This window comes from Dendrobates tinctorius, unplaced genomic scaffold (assembly GCF_039654945.1).
Source record: "Dendrobates tinctorius isolate UK_male_01 unplaced genomic scaffold, ASM3965494v1 ptg000075l, whole genome shotgun sequence".
Lineage (NCBI taxonomy): Eukaryota > Metazoa > Chordata > Amphibia > Anura > Dendrobatidae > Dendrobates > Dendrobates tinctorius.
In genome coordinates this window covers 13,176,778-13,198,417 of record NW_027361743.1, presented here as the reverse complement: position 1 = coordinate 13,198,417, position 21,640 = coordinate 13,176,778, and the positions used below count along the sequence as shown (strand labels likewise).

Genomic DNA, 21,640 nt, shown 5'->3' with positions numbered 1-21,640 from the left:
ACATGGTGGAGGGGTTGCAGGAAAGGCAGAAAGGGGAGGACTGGCCTGAAGACCACTTTCTTTTGCAAAAGGCACAGGCGTAGTGAATCAGATTGGGCTTAGAGGGGCAAGAAGAAGCCTCTATAGGGTTGGGCATAAGTTGAGCCTTGTGGATACTGCTGTGGAGGAGCCAAGACAAAAATGAATAGAGCCTACCCGATGGCCAGCCTCGACAAGCAGAAAGAACTGTGGAAGCTGTGTCCCCCTTTGCGCAGAGCGTCCGTAGGTCTGCAGAGAGCGCAGGATATAGCTGTGTCTCCCATGTGCAGAACACCAGCAGGTCTGCAGAGCGTGCAGGATATGCAGTATGAAGAGTCTGATGTAGCCTCGGCTTGTCCTCACAGCGCTGCAATCTGTCGGCCAGCAAAAGAGAAAGCAAGCGTCCTATTGGCTAACACGCAGATGGCGTGAATAGCCAGGAAGGAGAAGCTCTGTGATAGGAGCAGAAAAAGTGCATGCTGCGGGGGCGTGGCCAGACTCAGAAGAAGAGAAGAAAGACACCTCCTATTGGACAAAAAGAGCACGCGATTTAAACGCGCGACAGTGACTGGCTAAAGGATGACAGGGAAAGGGTGCGGCCAGCAAAGAGGGGCACTGTCCACAAGTGCTGAGCCTGGCCATGGGTAAAATGGCCGTGGCTGCCAGCTGAACCCTACCATTAATACTGCCCAGTCCCTTTGCGATGAAGGGACAGTGTACCCCAGGATGACGCCTGCCGCTGCGGAGGGAGACAAACCTGCAGTGAGTCCCGATCCCTCTGCAGCGATGAGGATCACATCAGGAGCGCTCAGGTCGGTAAGGGTTGCTGGAATCCGGGATCCTCCTTCCCGCAGAACACGGCGTCAACCCCTTACAAGAAAGGGGGAGGCCGCCACTGGTGATCACCGTCTTCCTCCCAGCCCTCTCCGAGGAGAGGGGTATGGTGGGGAAAAGGCAAAGGACCAGCCACCGAGAATCACCCATAAAGGATACAGGGGATTAAGTCCTGCCTTGCGGGCCTGAGAGTGGGCGATACCACGCTGCTCTCTCGGTCACATAGGTACGGGAAAACAGGGTGAGAAATTACATCCTGTTACCCTAAGAAAAAAAGGAACCTGAAAAACAACGGGAAAAGGTTAATAAACACACACGGGGAACCTGAAAAGGAAAATGCGGATCTGGTAGCAGATCCAGGTCCGCCTCCTACAGAAACTAAGCACTGAAGGGCCTTGTGCCTGTCAGTGGGTGTATACTGCTGGGGAGGAGCCATTTTCCTTTTTGCCCAGTGTCAGCCTCCTAGTGACAGCAGCATACACCCATGGTTACCTGTGTCCCCCAATGAAGCGATAAAGAAATAAAGTTTGAAAGCTTCTCCAGCCTATGACAATGTTTACAGTGAAAGATTGCATGTGGACTGCGTCCGCGTGGTCTGTGGTTGTCACAGACTCATAGAATTCTGATATTGATCAACTGGATGAAAAAAAAACAAAAAAAACCAGACATGTATGTGTGATGACTTTGAGGACAAACAACCTGCAAAAAGTGCGGAAATGTGAAAAACCCCATACACACAGAAGACATAAGTGACAAAATGAAGTCTTAAAGAGGCCCTAGCATGGCACCATTACCCCCCCCCCCACCCTGTGCAACTTACTGCTCTGCTGAAAAGTTTCCTAAATGGCAATAATTTATTTGTAGCAGTGTCTGATAACTTCTTGTTAATAAATGAATCTACTTGGACTGATAGACTTAGTCCATCAGTGATAATCTCCCGATTGTACTGAGAATACAGCGAGCGACACATCCCTGGAATCAGGGTCTCTGCCGCTACATTGTGCTGCTCTCAGACAAAGTAGCAAAAACTTGGTGACAGATTCCCTTTAGGACCAGTCTGACATACATTTGAGTGTTTGTATGCTATCCTGTGATTTTACCAAAAAGGAATCCCAAACGCATTTATTTTGATGCAGAGAAGGCAACTAGCAGCTGTCCAACATCTTAGACAGAACACCTCTTGTAGAAGAAAAAAATTCAAGCATATAAAAATCCGAAGAAAAATACAGTATCCAGCTTCTGCCCATAAAAGCACAAATCTTTATTTGGTAAAAAAAAGTCATCATCACAATGATATACTACATGTCCAACCCTTTCAACGACAATTTTCAGAGTGTGTAACACGCTCAGAGAAGCACTCACTAATTATTCCTTGGAAGGACATAAAACTTGCAGCTCAATGGACGAGATGGTCATAGCCATTTAAAGGGAATCAGCAGGCACTTTCCTGGTGACAGGGTCCCTTTAATATTTTGTGGCATACACGGTCAAAATATATGGCAAAAGAAAGCATGCTGTGAATGTGCATTTATAAGTTTCCAGGATTTTTTTGCAATGCAGGTGAATGGAGTTTCCTTATTATACACTGTACTATAGTTTGCTGAAGATTTTATGTGAGTGATACGAACTTAAAAACTGCATTAAAATATGGCTTAAAGGGGTTCTTCACTACACTTAGACAACCCCATCTCAATCACCATGTTCCCTCCTTATAAAATAATAGCACCTATACTTTCCTGAATTTCAGGTGCTGTTCGAGCAGAATCGGTACTAGCTCTCCCGGGGCTCTCATGACATTATGTCACAGGAGCCCTGCAGCCAATCAGCGGCCGCTTCTCTCTTCCTTCCTTCAGGCAAATCAGACCTCTAGAGGAAGAGCGCAGCCGCAGCTCTCACTCTCTCACTGCCTCCGAATCTCAGTTACATCCAAAGGAGAGGAGAGTGAAGAGGCCGCTGATTGGCTGCAGGGCTCGTGTGACATAATGAGAGCCAATGACGACACCACAGGTGAGTATAGGTGTTATTATTTTATAGGGGGTGGGTGGTGATTGAGGAGAGCTTACCTGAGTAGTGGACAACCCCTTTAAAGCTGCCCCTGTTCTATACTACCTATGCTCATAAACTCAAACTTTTTAACAAATATAAGGGTCAATAGCGCTTTAAGGAGCTAACCATCAATGAGTATTTTTTGGAATACAGATTTCTTTACTTATCAGAATTGAGGAAAAAGATTCTAACTGCTCCGGTCCAATGTCCGGTCTTTCATGACAGAAGGACCAGGCAATTCTTCACTAATACGTCCGGCACCCTCCTCAGCCCGGTAATCTGGGCGATCCTTCCAATCCTAAGTAGCAGCAAGACCATGTCAGGTTTTACCTCTGTGGCCAGCAAAAATAAGCACCTTTTCCGGTCCTCCATGGTCGCTGGCCCCGGGAAAGACTTCTCCTGCAGCAAACATTCTTGGCACCTTTTGCACATACCAGAAGCGAAGACTGATCTGGTCCAGCCGTTATGGAGAACCGCAGTGGGCGCAGGATCAGCGCAACGTGAATATTTTTTGCTACTACTTAAATTATGCGTTCCTTAATAACATTGTCCATTACTATTAGTACTTTATTTTCTTTTTCTTACCTGCTCTGTCGATCTTGATACATTATAGTATGAGTATTAGCAACGCCAAAATGATTGATCTGCTTCACGCACTGTCGACCTACAATGCATCAGTGGGAAACACCACAGCCGTCTGGGAGCGCGGTGCGGGACATATTTTAGAAATTTTGCCTAAATACTATAAGTGGGGAGGATCCGAAGGAACGGCGCAGGAAGAAAGAGCAGCAAGGGCCAACAGTGGATAACCTGACCCAAATGGAAGCATCTCAGGTACTGACGCCATATCAAAAAAGTGGTCGTCTTGTGCTGTGAACACGAGACAATCCCTTTCACGATATGCAATTTCTATAAAAGAATAAAAAACGAATCTGAACTGAGAAAGTAAGTTAATGTGTATGCACAATGTAAGTGCATATTAACACATGACCATTAACCAGAGAAAACAGAAAGCAAAAAACACAAATATCCTGAACTAAAAAGTAAGAAATAACCTGCAAATAATGCATAAGGCTGTGGGCACACGTAGCGTTTTAAAACGCTCACTAAAAACCGGACTCCTTCCCAGAAATCGCGCGGTTTTTTCCGCGCGATTTCACCGCGATTATGATCGCGATTTTGCCGCGATTTTCGCGTGCGATATTCAAGCACTTTCCAAGCGATTTGAAGCATCGCTTGGAAAGTGATTGACAGGTTGGTCACACTCGTCAAACATAGTGTTTGACAAGTGTGACCAGGTTTTTACTATTGAGGCATCAATAGTAAAAGATAGGATGTTAAAATGCTAAAAAAAAAAATAAAAAAAATCGGGGTATATTTACCTTCCGGCGTCCCGCGATGCATTCCCGAGCCTCAGCGTTCCCAGTAATGCCTTGCGAGACCTGTGATGACGTAGTCTCGCGTTGCTATAGCGATCTCGCGAGACCGCTAGAGTCACGCGAGACTATGTCATTACAGGGCCTTGCCGCAAGGCATTACTGGGAACGCTAGGCCGGGAATGCAGTGCGGGACATCGGGAGGTAAATATACCCCGATTTTTTATTCTTTTTTTTACAGGGGTATGGTACCCAGGGCCTGGAGGACAGTCTCCTCTCCTCCACACCGTGGGTACCAACCGCACATGAGACAATTAACTTCCCGCATGGTGGGCATAGCCACATGCGGGAAGTAAGCGATTCTCATGCACTCCTATGGGTGCGGAATCGCGGCAATTCTTTGCGATTCCGCACAAAAGAATGAGCATGCTGCGATTTTTTCCACGATGCGATTCCGCCGCGGAAAAAAGCGCAGCATTAGCACAGCATGTGCGGAATACCATAGGAATGCATGGGGGGCGTTCGGTACACGATTTTTAAGCGTTTTCGCGCCGAAAATCGCTGCAAAAACGCTTAAAAATCGCTACATGTGCACATAGCCTAAAGGTAATAATAATAAGGGTATTTAGTAAACATAATTTTGATCAAAATAATGTACAAGCCATCCCGCCACGTCACGGCAACCCTTGTGGGACAGTCCCTACTCTAGTATTTAAAACCTTTTCACTTGCCAAGGATATTTATGTTTTTTGCTTTTTGCAATTTCTATAAAAGGCGTGACGTACCTGATCTGAAAGCCAGCCAGACGGTGTAAACCAAAAAGAGCAGGCAGTAATTGATGAAGCTCTGTAGCATAGGAGCGTCCACTTTATACTGCTCTGCAAGAAATTGACTGGTCACCGCTGTACCACAAATAAACAGTGACAGCATCTGACCCAGGACAACCGTCTTCAAGACATACCTAAAAAAAAAAAAAAAGATAAAATCAGTAATGAATGAGCAGAATGTTAGCGAACGACATTTATTTCATGTGAAAGTCTTAAGGTGCTTTTACACTAAAAGATTATAGTTGACGAGCTAACCTAGGAAAGTTCACTTCACAACAATCTTGCAGTCTAAACATAAAGATCACGATCACCCAATGAATGCGCAAAACCCTTGTTTGTCAGGTGAAATGATTTTTAAGGCTGCTTAAAAAAAAAAAAAATCATTGTTCTTGGTGTCGAATTATCCTGTGTAAACAGGACTCCTGTTGCCAAGCCCAATAGCAGCCTGTGAGCACTGAGCGATCTAATAAAAATTGTTCAGTACACAACGTTTAGCACTGTTTGGCTGTGTGAACAGGCTATCAAGCAAATCGCAGATCGATAAATACAGTCATATGTAAAAGTTTGGGCACCCCTATTAATGTTAACTTTTTTTCTTTATAACAATTTTGTTTTTTGCAACAGCTATTTCAGTTTCATATATCTAATAACTGATGGACTCAGTTATATTTCTGGATTCAAATGAGGTTTATTGTACTAACAGAAAATGTGTAATCTGAATTTAAACAAAATTTGACCGGTGCAAAAGTATGGGCACCCTTATTTTCTTGATTTGAACACTCCTAACTACTTTTTACTGACTTCCTGAAGCACTAAATTGGTTTTGTAACCTCATTGAGCTTTGAACTTCATAGCCAGGTGTATCAAATCATGAGAAAAGGTATTTAAGGTGGCCACTTGCAAGTAGTTCTCCTATTTGATTCTCCTATGAAGAGTGGCATCATGGGCTCCTCAAAACAACTCTCAAATGATCTGAAAACAAAGATTATTCAACATAGCTTTTCAGGGGAAGGATACAAAAAGTTGTCTCAGAGATTTAACCTGTCAGTTTCCACTGTGAGGAACATAGTAAGGAAATGGAAGAACACAGGTACAGTTCTTGTTAAGCCCAGAAGTGGCAGGCCAAGAAAAATATCAGAAAGGCAGAGAAGAAGAATGGTGAGAACAGTCAAGGACAATCCACAGACCACCTCCAAAGACCTGCAGCATCATCTTGCTGCAGATGGTGTCACTGTGCATCGGTCAACAATACAGCGCACTTTGCACAAGGAGAAGCTGTATGGGAGAGTGATGCGAAAGAAGCCGTTTCTGCAAGCACGCCACAAACAGAGTCGCCTGAGGTATGCAAAAGCACATTTGGACAAGCCAGTTACATTCTGAAAGAAGGTCCTGTGGACTGATGAAACAAAGATTGAGTTGTTTGGTCATACAAAAAGGAGTTATGCATGGAGGTTAAAAAACACAGCATTCCAAGAAAAACACTTGCTACCCACAGTAAAATTTGGTGGAGGTTCCATCATGCTTTGGGGCTGTGTGGCCAATGCCAGCACCGGGAATCTTGTTAAAGTTGAGGGTCGCATGGATTCAACTCAGTATCAGCAGATTCTTGACAATAATATGCAAGAATCAGTGACGAAGTTGAAGTTACGCAGGGGATGGATATTTCAGCAAGACAATGATCCAAAACACCGCTGCAAATCTACTCAGGCATTCATGCAGAGGAACAATTACAATGTTCTGGAATGGCCATCCCAGTCCCCAGACCTGAATATCATTGAACATCTGTGGGATGATTTGAAGCGGGCTGTCCATGCTCGGCGACCATCAAACTTAACTGAACTGGAATTGTTTTGTAAACAGGAATGGTCACAAATACCTTCATCCAGGTTCCAGGAACTCATTAATAGCTACAGGAAGCGACTAGAGGCTGTTATTTTTGCAAAAGGAGGATCTACGAAATATTAATGTCACTTTTATGTTGAGGTGCCCATACTTTTGCACCGGTCAAATTTTGTTAAAATGCAGATTGCACATTTTCTGTTAGTACAATAAACCTCATTTGAATCCAGAAATATAACGGAGTCCATCAGTTATTAGATATATGAAACTGAAATAGCTGTTGCAAAAACCAAAATTGTTATAAAGAAAAAAGGTTAACATTAATAGGGGTGCCCAAACTTTAACATATGACTGTGTGTACCAATCGGCGATCATTTAGGACTACCGGTTGATACGAGTAAACAGATCCTAAAAACAGCAACTACAACTACTACAGTCATTAAAATAAAATATAAAAGCGACGGGGCCCAGTTATATTAGTCTAATGTTGGTCGGGGGCAAACAGTCCAATATGTACAGGGACTCATGACTTTTCACCGACACATGGTGTTGGGGGAGATATGGAACCAGCATGTACGATTTTGGAAGGCCCGATCCTTTTATTCTTCGATAAGTCGTCATCAGAGGAATCTGTCAGGGGCCCTCTCATAGAGAACATAGAAGTATATGGGGGAATCGGGCGAGACAGAGATGCTGGTGGAATAGTCGTTAGGCCGATAGCTATTTAATGGTGTATTGGAGGGGGAGCAGGGATTTGCCATTATTATTTTTTATTATTACTATTATGCATTTATATAGCGCCATTTATTCCATGGTGCTTTACATGTGAAAAGGGGAAATATAGACAAGTGTAATATATACAAGAGTAATATACAAGTGTAAGACAAGGGACACACAAGTGCATAAGGAGAGGGGACCCTGCCCGCGAGGGCTCACAGTCTACAGGGATGGGTGAGGATACAGTAGGAGAGGGTAGAGCAGGTCGTGCGGTGGTTCAGTAGACCGAGAATCATTGCAGGCTGCATGCTTGTCGGAACAGGTGGCTCTTCAGGTTCTTCTTGAAGGTTTCCGTTATGTGTTGCGGTAGGGAGTTCCAGAGTATGGGGGAAGCACGGGAGAAGTCTTGTATGCGGTTGTGGGAAGAAGAGATAAGGGGGGAGTAGAGAAGATCTTGGGACGATCGAAGGTTGCGTGCGGGTAGGTACCTAGAGACCATGTCACAGATGTATGGAGGAGACAGGTTGTGGATGGCTTTGTATGTCATGACTGCAGCCATAAGGCTGCAGTCACACGTTGAAGCTAAGGAGCATTTTTTTTGCCCCTTGCTTGTGGTTTTTCAAGATTGCAACACAACTATTTTTAATTTTGCTGTGATTTTTAACCCCTTAGTGACGGAGCCAATTTTTTTTAATTCTGACCAATGTCACTTTATGTGGCGATAACTCTGGAACGCTTCAACAAATCCCATTGATTTTGATATTGGGTTTTTTTCGTGGCACATTATAATTTATGATAATTGTAAATTTAGGTCGATAAGTTTTGTGTTTATTTATAAAAAGTTTCAGAAATTTGACAAAAATGTAAAAAAACTGCAATTTTCAAAAGTTGAATGATTATCCCTTTAATCCAGACAGTCATATCACACAAAAACATTAATAAATCACATTTCCCACATGTCTGCTTTACATCAGCACCATTTTTAAAACGCTATTTTGTTAGCCTTTTAGGAGGTTTAATAATGTAGCAGCAATTTTTCATTTTTTCAAGGAAATTTACAAAATTTATTTTTTGAGGGACCCATCCAGGTTTGAAGTGACTTTGGGGGTCCTATATATTGGAAAACCCCAAATGTGATACCATTTTAAAAAGAGCACCCCTCGACATACTGAAAACTGCTATCAAATAGTTTATTAACCCTTCAGGTGATTTTCAGGAATTAATGCAAAGTGGTATAGCAGGAATAAACATTTGTTTACCACCTAAATGTCGCTGACTTCTGAACTGACCGCTATAGTCGGGAGACTCTAAGGCCTGTTTCACACATCAGTTTTTTCTGTCAGTCCAAATCCGCCAAAATAGCAGAAAACGGATCCGCAGGCGGACTGACAGAAACGTGTGGCAGAGGATCGGCGGATGTACGGATCCGCCGATCTTGCAAATTTAAAGGAACCATGCCTGGTTAAAAAATACCGATGATGTAGTGTTCTCCATGTCGCTGCCGAGATCTCGCGGGAGCCGGGGTGGGAGTAATGGCGCGGCTGAGATCTCACGGGAGCCGGGACCAGGGGACAATCATCCACAATCATCGCGCGATGTGGGGAGCAGACATCGCGGGAAGTGAGTGGTCATTATCGCGGGATGTGTGGAGCGATCGCACGATGTGAGTAGCAATCATCGCACGATGTGGGGAGCAGACATCGCGGGAAGTGAGCGGTCATTTTCGCGGGATGTGTGGAGCGATCGCGCGATGTGAGTAACAATCATCGCGATGTGGGGAGCAGACATCGCGGGAAGTAAGCAGTCATTATCGCGGGAAGTGTGGAGCTGCGGTGACCATGGATGAGAGAAATTTTTCTACCGGCAGCCAGAAAGAATTGGGGGTTAAATCACTACATGGTGGAGCCGCGGCCCGAAAAAACGTTGCAGGGTCCGTTCGGTCACATCAGTGGACACCAAAATCTTGGCGGATCCGCTGACATGCGGATGCAACGGACGACCATCAGTCAAAATCCGCCAATAATGCTAGTCAAAAACGGCGGATTTTGACTGATGGTCAAAAGCAGATGTGTGAAACAGGCCTAAGGCTGCTCTGTGGCCATGAACTGCTATGGTAAACATCAGGACCACACAATCATGATCTCGGTGTGTCAATTAGATTAAAGCAGAAGCCCCCCACAAACTATTAACCATTTATTAGATGTAGTCACTTTTGACAACAGCAACGAAGGGGTTAAACAGATATGGACGGTGGCAACAATAATCATTTGTGATACAGCAAGTTGTCAGCTATAGTGGACAGCTATCAGCTGCTGGATTGTCACCTGTATGGGGATGCTATTCTCTTATATCTCAGGTCAGTAAAAAGACGTATTGGCTGTCATTAAGGGGTTAAAAACAAACAAATGGTAAAAAAAAAAAAAGATATGAATGCAATGTAATCTGCGTCATTCACACTGGGTGTTGCCTCTATTGCCGGTCTCCGTACAGCGAGCACTGTGTATTTTTCCTATATGCAGAATGTGACAGATCACGCAATTACCAGCAGCTAAGGCTACTTTCACATTAGCGTTTTTTAGCGCTGCGCTTCGTGCGCAATAGAAACGCATGTAAAAAATGCATCATGTGTTTTGCATGTGATTGCGGTTTTTTAGGCGCATGCGTTTTAACCTGTTTCTAGCCATGTTAACTCTTAAAACGCATGCGTGCACATGTCCATGCGCACGTCTGCGTTCCCATAGACTGCAATGCGTTATTTTGGCGCCGTTGGACGGACCCAAAAATGCAACAGGTTGCGTTGGGCGCGCCTAGGCGCACACTGTAAAAAAACGCATGCACACGAAAACGCATACAAACAGGTGCAAACGCAAGACCATGCGCCCCCCATGTTAAAGATAGGGGCGCATGACGCATGCGCATGGACGCGCACAAAGTGCTGCGCTAAAAAACGCTAATGTGAAACCAGCCTAAGAAGGACAAGGAGAGCAATTATTTCCAATGTTAAATAAAAATAATACGGTTGACAGCACAGGTGCCCATCGTTCTTAAAAACTAAAACAAAAAAAGACACAGGAACATTAGAAGTTCAGTATTCAGAAGATAGAATTAGGCAGAATAACCGGATTTCTTGTTTCTGGCTGTTAACTGGAAAAAAAAAAAACTCAACCACAGGTGAGGTCGGTCATTCCAGGATGTAGACAGCACGCAGCGGGACGTAGCAGGAAGGCACGGCCTTTGTCATTTGTAACAGGAAAAATAACACAGCGAACAAAGTGAAAAGCGGTGTGCTATAAAAGTCAGACACTCAAAGACGACTCCTGAGTATCTGACGTACACGGCGAACTTGTGCTACTTCAAGGTTCCCCCATTTGTGGTGAACGGGGGGGGGGAATCAAGAAATTTTTATGACCGTCGCAAACTAGCAACATGTCAAGTTTTTAGGAATTTTTTATAAGGCCGTTCGCTTTTTTTTTTGTTTTGCATTGGAAAACATTGCTCAACGTTTTTGTGGAAATTGTGAGCCGTGTGCTGGAGCCTCAGCTGTAAAGCGATGCGAATTATTCTTGGTAAACAACTGCAGTTACATTTGCCGGCCATAACCGTTTATTCTTTGCAATTTTAATATTTATTCAAAGGGTTTGTCCCATCTTCATTCTCCAGGAGCGCGTCACTCCCCATCCTACAGGCATTGGGGTGCACTGATGATTGACCGTTCAGAACAGCAGCATTGCTGAGCCGCTGGCAAGAACTGTGAGCGCTCTCATATAGCTAGAGGCAGCTTTGCTACTGTAGGATCGGAGTAGTGCAGGGGGACTAAAGCTGGTTGGATCCTACGAGCATCAAAGCAGAGCTTGCAAGCGCTGAGCTTCTTGCCTAGGAGATCGGCCACCGCTGGTAAGCTGAAAGCACTGCTCCAGCGTTTTTGTTATTTCATTGCTGGAGTGGTGCTTAAAATCCAAATGCCCTGCTCTCTGTCCGATACTCACCTTCTGGCGATTCCATCCGTTTTGGCCACCGCCGCTCCGGTCCATCTCCTGCAGTTTGTGACTTGCCGGTTGCTTCACTGTTTCATGGAGCGAGCTGGAGGTCACTAATCAATGTAAATCTATGACGGCCTCACTCTGGCTCTCATTGACTTGCATTGAGCGCTTGTAACGTAACTTCTGACCACTCAGAAGCTGTGCTCACAAGATGGCGCCGCAGGAACAGAGTGGCCCCGAAAAATGGTGAAGATACCGGAGGACAAGTATATGACTGGGGGAAGGAGACTTACATTCAAACCACCACTCCAGAGGTGAAAAAAAAACAAAACCGTTAGAGTGGTGCCTTAAGTAGTGGCCAGTGACTTAGGCCTCTTTCACACATCCGGTTTTTGTAATCCGGCACAATGCGGCGAAATTTTTCATAACCGGATCCAGCTTTGTCCCATAAGCTGTCATGGTCGCCGCATCGTGCCGGATGGTTATGCGTCGTGTCCGGTTGTTGCCGGACACGGCAAAAATTAGCCGTCCGGCATCTGCAAAAAACGTTCTCTGCAACGTTTTTTGTCAGCGCCGGACCGGCTTTTTCCACAGCGCATGCCCGGACTCTGTGAATGTTAACCCCACAAGTGCCTGGAGAGAGAGAGAGAGAGATCTCTCTCTGTCACCCGGACACTTGTGAGAGATCTCTCTCGCCAGGCACTTATGGGGTTAACACTCACAGTGTCTGGGTGAGAGAGAGAGATCTCTGTGGGGTTAACCCCACAAGTGCCCGGCAAGAGAGAGATTCTCTCACCTGGACACTAAGTGTTAACCCCCCATGTCTCTCTCTCTCTCTCCACCCCCCTCACCTCCCTTTCAGCAGCTGTCTCTCAGCGGCTGCCTGTCCAGCTCCTCCTGCGGCTCCTTTAATCATGTCCGAGCCGTATCGTCTCGCCGCATACACATCCGGTGTCACGGCTGCAGGCCGGATCCGGCGGCCCGGCTTTTCGCCGCACGCCGCCGGACCCCACACACCGGATGTGTGAAAGTAGCCTTAAGCACCAACTATTAAAGGAGCTGTCCACTACTAGGACAGCCCTTCCTTGGCCCTCATAAAATAAATTTATACTCCCCTCCTGTACCAGCGCCATTCCAGCGGTGTCAACACTCGTGGTCCCAGGGCTCTCGTGAGGTCATATGACTCGTGGCGCCTGGCGTCAGTGGCCCCGCCTTTGGATGCTTTGACAAGAAGAGGAAGTCAGGGCTGCTGCTGATCTCAGACTTCCTTTCCATTTTCAATTCATACATAGGCGGAGACTGTGATGCCAGCGCTGGAACGGCGCCAGCACGGGAGGGGAGTATAGGGCTTTTTATTTTATTGGGGCTGAACATGTAGCTCAAGAAGGGATTATCCTATTAGTGGACAATTCCTTTTAAATATGAAAATAAAAACCCCTCCATTCCTGAGAAGATAAGGCAAGACCTTTAAGCTGGTCAAGAAAATTCAATGAAGATGCACAGCAGCAAATGCAAAAAGCCATCTTACAAATAAAAGTTTTTATACCAACAAGTTTTGCTTTGTACCCACATAGTAATCTGCAGAAAAATAGCCAACAAGACTGTTGGATGGTGGATTTATAGTTTGCCATTTTTGTTTGAAAAAAGCCCAACAGAAACTGACATGGTGCAGATGTTAATGTTCTTCATATAAATTCTGAAATTTGCAAACTGTTCCAAGTTGCTTTCATTTCGAATTGCATAACTGACTTGACAGTGCCCCCCATCCAATCCATCTGTCCATCTAAGGATCAATAGTTCCGGGCATCAGTGCTCCAGGTCCCATCCTAACGTATCCTTCATGATGTGTTTATCCGGTGGGTTTGCAGTGGAGCTTTGCTGAAAAAGCACCTGAAAAAGTGCTAACAAAAAGCTCAAAAGAATGAACACCTCCATTTCTATATAATAACGGCTCGCTGTTCACATGTTCAGGCTTTGGATTTTAAGCATCTTTTAGCCGCTTCAGAATTCCAAAGATGTCCAGCAATTAAAAGGCGTCTTGCGGTAGGGAGAAGCACTCTCCATAACAATACAAGTCAACGCAAAAGCTCAAAAGACAACTGAGCATTTTTTATTTTTTTTTTTAAGTGTTTTGTCAGCATTTTTGCTTCAAACACCTCTAAGGCTGTGTGTGCACATTGCGGATTTGCCTGTGAAAATTTCTGCGAAAATTTTATGGATCTCTTGGCAGAAAAGGCAGTGGAAATTCTGGGCGTTTTTTGCGCAGCTTTCATACGTTTTGATGCAGTTTGACATGCGGCTTTGGATGTGGCTTTGTCTGTGGATTTGTTAGCTTAATAAAGATTTACTACTGTTAAAAAAAAAATCTTCAATATTTTCTATCCATTTTCCAAGCGAAAACAAAGATGCAGAAAAATACAATATAATATTCTCTTCTACCTCCACCATCCACCGATGATACAGAGCGATGGAAGGGCTGAGGATCTTCTATCAGGTCGGGGTCACACGAGCGTAGAGGCTCTCATGGGAGAGAATCGGGTCCATTATGGAAATAAAACTCTGATCAGAGCTTGATACAAGTGTGAACTGTTTCTCTCAGAGGAGAGAATTGGAGCACACAAGGGAGAAGATGGAGAACACAATGTTGCCATCTTCTCCATTGTGCAGAACTCAGACTGCATTCAGATGCCATCCAAACGTGGTCTGAGGTTTTCCACGCACCCACAGACCATGAATGGCCGAGTACGATGCGAATATTGGATCAAACTCGGACATGATGCGATTTTTTTTTTTTTCCTTGGACCAACTCTGCTCGATGAAGAAAACCGGACGTGTGTGTGTGGCCCCACATTGGTGTGAGAGCGATACAAAGTTTTGCCGGATCACACTCAGAGTGGAAATAAGTGCGCCTGCACCTGCCCTAAGACTCAGTTTGGTTGCCTCATCGAGGTGAATGTTAGGTTTTATTTTTCTGCGTCTTTATTTAGATTTTTCACTTATAGAAACGCAGCAAGAAAAGCAGCAAAAAAAGCCATCAAAACCCGCTCTTTGTCTGCACCTTTTTTTTTTTTTTTTTTTTACTGTTCAGGCTTTGGTTGCAGAAAAGAAGAAGCGAAAAAAGCAACGTGTGAACATAGCCTAGAAGTGCACTACAGCATTTTTTTTAATTATTTGCAGCGCTGGAGTGGTGCAACTAATCTAAGTTCCCTAGTCTTATACTTACCAGCCGCTGTCTTCGTCTTTTATCAGCCCCATTCCGGTTGATCTCCAACAGGCTGCGTTGGATCGCTCCAGCCGTTTGCAAGTCACAACTCAATTTTAGTCTACGAGAGCCGGAGCGAGGACAGAGCGAAGCGATAGACTTACATTAAAAGATGTGACCGTTACCTCTGACGTCAGAATTTGTGCTCAGAAGACATTAATGGGGAACAGAGCAGCGCCGTGAAGAGCTCAACATGGTAAGTATAAGACTAGGATCGGGGAAATTAAAGCGAACCCTCACCGGGTTTGTCCAATGTAAGATACGGCCGCTGCCTTTATGGGCTTCTCTATAGTATTCTATAATGCTGTAGATAAGCCCTCGGTCCAACCTGCAAGATAAGAAAAATAAGTTTTAGTACACTCACCCAGGGGTGGTCCGATGCGGTCTGGTCTGAGGGGTGTCGCACATCCGGGTCCGGCGCCTCCCATCTTCTTGCGATGTCGCCCTCCTGTTGCTTCATCGCTCCCCGGCATCGCACTCCTGCGCAGGCGTACTTATCAGCCCTGTTGAGGTCTGACCAAAGTACTGAAGTGCGCAGGCGCTGGGGCCTCTCGCACCTTTCCCGGCGCCTCCTCACTGCAGTACTTTGCTCTGCCTTCAACAGGGCAGACAAGTACACCTGCACAGGAGCGCGATGCTGAGGAGCCATGAAGCAAGCAGGAGGGCAGCGAAGAAGATGGGAGGCTCCGGACAAGAACTTGCGACACCCATCGGACAAGACCGCTCTCCGGGTGAATATAATAAAATCATGGGCATATCTACAGCATTATAGAATGCATTACAGAATGCTGCAGATAAGCCCCTGATGGCGGTGGCCGCAGCTTATATGCGAAAAATGAGGTGACAGATTCCCTTTAAAAACTTTACATAAAAAAAAAAGAAATGGTACAAGAAAAAAAAAAACATTGTGTACAAGTTAAATACTCCCACCTGCTCTCCATTGATATTTCCTGATATTAGAAATCTTTTGAAGAAAGTTGTAACAAAAACTGCAAAACATTGGACCAGATGTCATATCGATCTTCTCAGTAGTTCATGAACAGCAAGAACATCCTGTGTCCCTGGGATCTTCCCTGCAGAACTGGTGTAAAAACCTGGTCCTGACATATAACCATATAAATAATACAAGTAGCCACAATTACTTACAGTTGTGCTCAGAAGTTTATATACCCCGGCAGAATTTTTGCTTTCTTGGCATTTTTTCAGAGAATATGAATGATAACACCAAAACGTTTTCTCCACTCATGGTTAGTGGTTGGATGAAGCCATTTATTGTCAAACTACCCAAAGCATCCAAGCGACCCTGATCAAAAGTTCTCATACCCTGGTGATTATGGCCTGATAACATGCACAGAAGTTGACACAAATGGGGTTGAATGGCTAAAGGAAACATCTTCACCTGTGACCTGTTTGCTTGTAATCAGTGTGTGTGCATAAAAGGTGAGAGTGAGCTTCTGGGATCCAGACAGACTCTTGAATCTTTCATCCAGCCACTGACGTTTCTGGATTGTGAGTCATGGGGAAAGCAAAAGAATTGTCAACGATCTACGGGAAAAGGTAGTTGAACTGTGTAAAACAGGAAAGGGATAAAAAAAAAGATATCCAAGGAAATGATAAGGTCAGTCAGCAGCGTTCGAACTGTGATTAACAAATGGAAAATCAAGGGCTCTGTAAAAACAAAACCACTGTCAGGTAGACCAACAAAAATGTCGTCCACAACTGCCAGGAAAATTGTTCGGGATGCAAAGAAAAACCCACAAACAACAACAGCTGAAATACAGGACTCTCTGAAAACTAGTGGTGTGGATGTTTCCAGATGCACAATAAGGAGGCACTTGAAGAAAAATGGGCTGCATGTCGAGTCGCCAGAAGAAAGCCATTACTGCGCAAATGCCACAAAGTATCTCACCTACAATACCCAAAGCAGCACAGAGACAAGCCTCAAAACTTCTGGAACAAGGTAATTTGGAGCAATGAAGAATACCATTCCTACTGTAAAGCACGGAGGTGGATTGCTGATGTTTTGGGGATGTGTGAGCTACAAAGTCACAGAAAACTTGGTCAAAGTTGAAGGAAAGATGAATGCAGCACGTTATCAACAAATACTGGAGGGAAATTTGCAGTCATCAGCCTGGAAGTTGCGCATGGGACGTACTTGTATGTTCCAACATGATAACAATTTAAAAAAAAAGGCCAAGTTGACCTGTTATTGGCTACAGCAGAACAAAGTGAAGGTTCTGGAGTGGCCATCTCAGTCTCCTGATCTTAATATCATTGCACCACTCTGGGGAGATCTCAAGCGCGCAGATCATGCTAGACAGCCCAGGAATTTACAGGAACTGGAGGATTTTTGCCAAGAAGAGTGGGCAGCTCTTCCATCTGAGAAAATAAAGACCCTCATCCATAACTACCACAAAAGACTTCAAGCTGCCATTGATGTTAGAGGGGGCAATACACGGTATTGAGGAATGGGGTATGTAAACTTTTGATCTGGGTCATTTGGATGTTTTGGGTTGTCATTATGATTTAAAAAGAGAAAACACAGTCGTTTGACAATAAATGGCTTCACCCAACCACTAACCATGAGTGGAGAAAAAGTTTTGGTGTTATCTTTCATATTCTCTGAAAAAAGGCCAAGAATGCAAAAATTCTGCCGGGGTGTGTAAACTTTTGAGCACAACTGTATATTACTCAATAATAGTGGCCATGGACATCACCAGAAAATAACCAGAAAATAAGTACATTTCTGGTTGTTTGGCAGTAAAGATGAGCGTCGGATAAGGTGTTATCTGAGCATGCTCATGTCCTAATCGAGTATTTTCGGAATAGTTGAAAAAAATGCTGGAGTTCCTATGGCTGCATGTCTCGTGGATGTTCGAAAGCCACAACACAAGCAGAGATTACCTAACAAATAGGAAATCCCTGGTTGAGCTGCAGCTATCACACAGCGGCGAGACATACAGCCACGGCGACTTGAGGTTTTTTTCGACCATTCCAAAAATACTCGATTAGGACTCGAGCATGCTGAGATAACACCTCGCTCATCACTACTATGGGGCTACACTTGCATTGAAACCGTCTAGTCGGGTTGTGGCAGGGATTGGGGACGCTGCACACTTGTGGTCCTGGGTCCCACCGATCCCGGTTTGGTTTCCAAATTCTGAGGTAAAATACACAGCGGCTTAAAGAAATCAGAATGTTTGATCAGAGATATAGAGAAATTATGAAGAAAAACAAAAAGTTTGTCAAAAGTATAAATAACACAGCCCGGAATAAAATACGAATAGTGACATTAAATAAGAACATTATCAAATAAGAAAATAATGAAGGTCTTGTATAACTTACAGCAGGTGAAGTTAGGCTAATTATGCATAAAAAGGCTAAAAAAAGAAGAGGCGACCCTGCAACCCACAGACACAGACATGGGGGTGTCCTGAGGTGACGTTACACCGGCACTACACCACACACTAACACTATACACTGTGATGACGTGTCCGTACGTCATCACTGTCACTGAGTCATTTACCAGGTAAAAATCTTCTTGGACACCCGGGACAGGTGATGGCGCACGCCGGCTCCGTGCTCCGCAGGTAGATGCCCCAGTGACGGCTCACAGGCTTGTCCATCATCCATCCTGGGGGGATCATGTAGGTCCTGGAGTAACGCCGGAGGTCAGCAGAGAAGCTGTGCTGCAGCAGCTGTGTCCGGCAGTGTGCGCGCTCCGCGGGCAGACAGCACAGAGCACACGGCCCCCCGCTCACCATGTGGAGCTGGTGTCACAGCGACATCATCAGGGGGAGGGGCGTGACTACAATGGGGCGGGGCGATGTCACAGGAAGGGGCGAGGTCTCCGCCATCCAGATACCAGGAAGAAGCAGCAGCGCTGTGCTGCTGAGGATGGCGGAGGGAAGGAAGAGACCCTGAGAGAGAGGGCTGAGGAATAGAGAGCAGGGGTGGAGGAGGAGGAGAGGGCTGAGGAATAGAGAGCTGGGGTGGAGGAGGAGGAGAGGGCTGAGGGATAGAGAGCTGGGGTGGAGGAGAGGGCTGAGGAATAGAGAGCTGGGGTGGAGGAGGAGGAGAGGGCTGAGGAATAGAGAGCTGGGGAGGAGGAGGAGAGGGCTGAGGGATAGAGAGCTGGGGTGGAGGAGAGGGCTGAGGGATAGAGAGCTGGGGTGGAGGAGGAGAGGGCTGAGGAATAGAGAGCTGGGGTGGAGGAGGAGGAGAGGGCTGAGGAATAGAGAGCTGGGGTGGAGGAGGAGAGGGCTGAGGAAAGGAGAGCTGGGGAGGAGGAGGAGAGGGCTGAGGAATAGAGAGCTGGGGTGGAGGAGGAGAGGGCTGAGGAAAGGAGAGCTGGGGAGGAGGAGGAGAGGGCTGAGGGATAGAGAGCTGGGGTGGAGGAGGAGGAGAGGGCTGAGGAATAGAGAGCTGAGGAGGAGAGGGCTGAGGGATAGAGAGCTGGGGTGGAGGAGAGGGCTGAGGGATAGAGAGCTGGGGTGGAGGAGGAGAGGGCTGAGGAATAGAGAGCTGGGGAGGAGGAGGAGAGGGCTGAGGAATAGAGAGCTGGGGTGGAGGAGGAGGAGAGGGCTGAGGAATAGAGAGCTGGAGAGGGCTGAGGGATAGAGAGCTGGGGTGGAGGAGAGGGCTGAGGGATAGAGAGCTGGGGTGGAGGAGGAGAGGGCTGAGGAATAGAGAGCTGGGGAGGAGGAGGAGAGGGCTGAGGAATAGAGAGCTGGGGTGGAGGAGGAGAGGGCTGAGGAAAGGAGAGCTGGGGAGGAGGAGGAGAGGGCTGAGGGATAGAGCTGGGGTGGAGGAGAGGGCTGAGGAAAGGAGAGCTGGGGAGGAGGAGGAGAGGGCTGAGGAATAGAGAGCTGAGGAGGAGGAGAGGGCTGAGGAAAGGAGAGCTGGGGAGGAGGAGGAGAGGGCTGAGGGATAGAGAGCTGGGGTGGAGGAGAGGGCTGAGGGATAGAGAGCTGGGGTGGAGGAGGAGGAGAGGGCTGAGGAAAGGAGAGCTGGGGAGGAGGAGGAGAGGGCTGAGGGATAGAGAGCTGGGGTGGAGGAGGAGGAGAGGGCTGAGGAAAGGAGAGCTGGGGTGGAGGAGGAGAGGGCTGAGGAATACCTTGCTGGGGTGGAGGAGAGGGCTGAGGAGATGAGAATGAGGACATAACTCAGGGGTCTGACTGAGAATGTATTTTGGATGCAAAGAAACATGGATGATATTGTATGGCGGCTGCACAGGGAAGGGGCTGCTACTTGTATGGGGCTGCTTAATGGGTTGAATAAGGAAAGGGTTGATGTTCCATGAGTGGGGCTGCATGATGATGTTGATAATAAATTTTATTTCTATAGCGCCGACATATTCCGCAGCACTTTACATTTCAGAGGGGATTTGTACAGACAATAGACATTACAGCATAACAATAATCACATAGATCATAACAGATACCAAGAGGAATGAGGGCCCTTGCAGAGAAGGGATGATGATGTTGAGGAGCTGTGGGGTAGGGGGGATGATGAGGAGCTGTGTGGTGCTGCACAGGGAGGGGGATAATATTGGATGCTGGGCAGCTGCCAGGGGAAGTGGGTGACACTACTCACTTGGGGCTTTGTCGGGAAGGGGGTTATGTCACTTTTGTATGGCTGCATGCTGGGTGTCTATGTGGGGAAGGGGGTAATGACAATTGTGTGGGGCTGCACAGTGAAGAGAGTGATGTTACTCATGTGAGGCTACATGCTGAAGGGGGGTAATGTCACTCACGTAGGGCTGCAGGCTAGGTGCCTGCTTGGAGAAGGGGGTGATGTCACTCACGGGGAGCTGCATGACTGGAGAAAGGGGTGATGTCACTTGCATATAGCTGAATGCTGAGAGCCTGAGTTGTGATGAGGGGGTAATGTCACACACGTGGGGCTGTATGTCAGACGGCTGCTCTGCTTTGGGGGTGATGCTACTTGTGTGGGGCTGCATGTTAGTAGGGCTGTGGTGGGGGGAAGAATGATGTCAAGTGCTTTTTGCTTTCATCATCACATATCTCCAATGTGGCTTCATGTTACGTATTGATTTGTAAACGTCATTGTTATAGATTTGTATGTATATTTTTTTTTTTTTCTAGGTAGGCTGTGGAGTCAGGGAAACTGAGGAGTCGGTGGTTTGGCTTACTGACTCAACAGCCCCGTTAGACCCACATGAAGTTGTTCAGATCTCACGATTTCTTTTCTGTTCTCAGCAGCTTGTAAATAAAAACATGATAATCGCTTATTCAACCAACGTATTCGATCCCAGCAGGGTCTCAGGGTATCTTGGCCTTCTGTGGCCCTTCACATGCTCTGTGGCCCATGCAGCCTGATCAGTTGTAGAAGTCATATGGGCCGAAACATTTTCACGACATTCACCGTACATGTACGGCAGGATAATCACTCCAAGCGCCAGTGCGATCAAAAGCGGGAGTCAGCGCTATGGGAGAGCTTACACCCTGGGGCAAGACCCACGATCGCTGCTAGCACCAATCGAGGGCGTTGAACCCCTCTGATGCTGCTGTGAATAGTGACAGCAACATAGATCGGCATACCGTGATAAAGATCGCATTGTGTTGATGGTCTCTTTGGTGACCCTGGACTAAAAGATGGCTACGGGGGTCTTTAAGCTCCTGCTAAGAGCAGGAACTGATACGCCTTCTCCGTCTGCAAGACGCTGATCTAATGCCCTACGATGCAAAAGCATAGCAAAGGATTAGATCAGGGCAGGGA

General features: G+C 46.2%; 1 protein-coding gene across 4 annotated transcripts in view; it reads right to left on the bottom strand.

The window, feature by feature from the left end:
* The window catches only part of SLC35F2 (solute carrier family 35 member F2), an 87,594-nt gene that overhangs the window by 24,551 nt on the left and 41,403 nt on the right, over nt 1-21,640 (bottom strand). Inside the window, exons 1-3 of one of the 4 annotated variants that reach the window (XM_073583005.1) lie at nt 18,426-18,727; nt 15,140-15,227; nt 5,060-5,235 (exon numbers count right to left, since the gene is read on the bottom strand). In XM_073583005.1, the coding sequence (XP_073439106.1) occupies nt 5,060-5,204 (145 nt within the window). In that variant the 5' untranslated portion in view covers nt 5,205-5,235; nt 15,140-15,227; nt 18,426-18,727. Of the gene's footprint in view, nt 1-5,059; nt 5,236-15,139; nt 15,228-16,045; nt 16,062-18,425; nt 18,728-21,640 lie in introns of those variants that run through there. The other 3 variants (XM_073583003.1, XM_073583006.1, XM_073583004.1) reach the window with 3 other exon arrangements.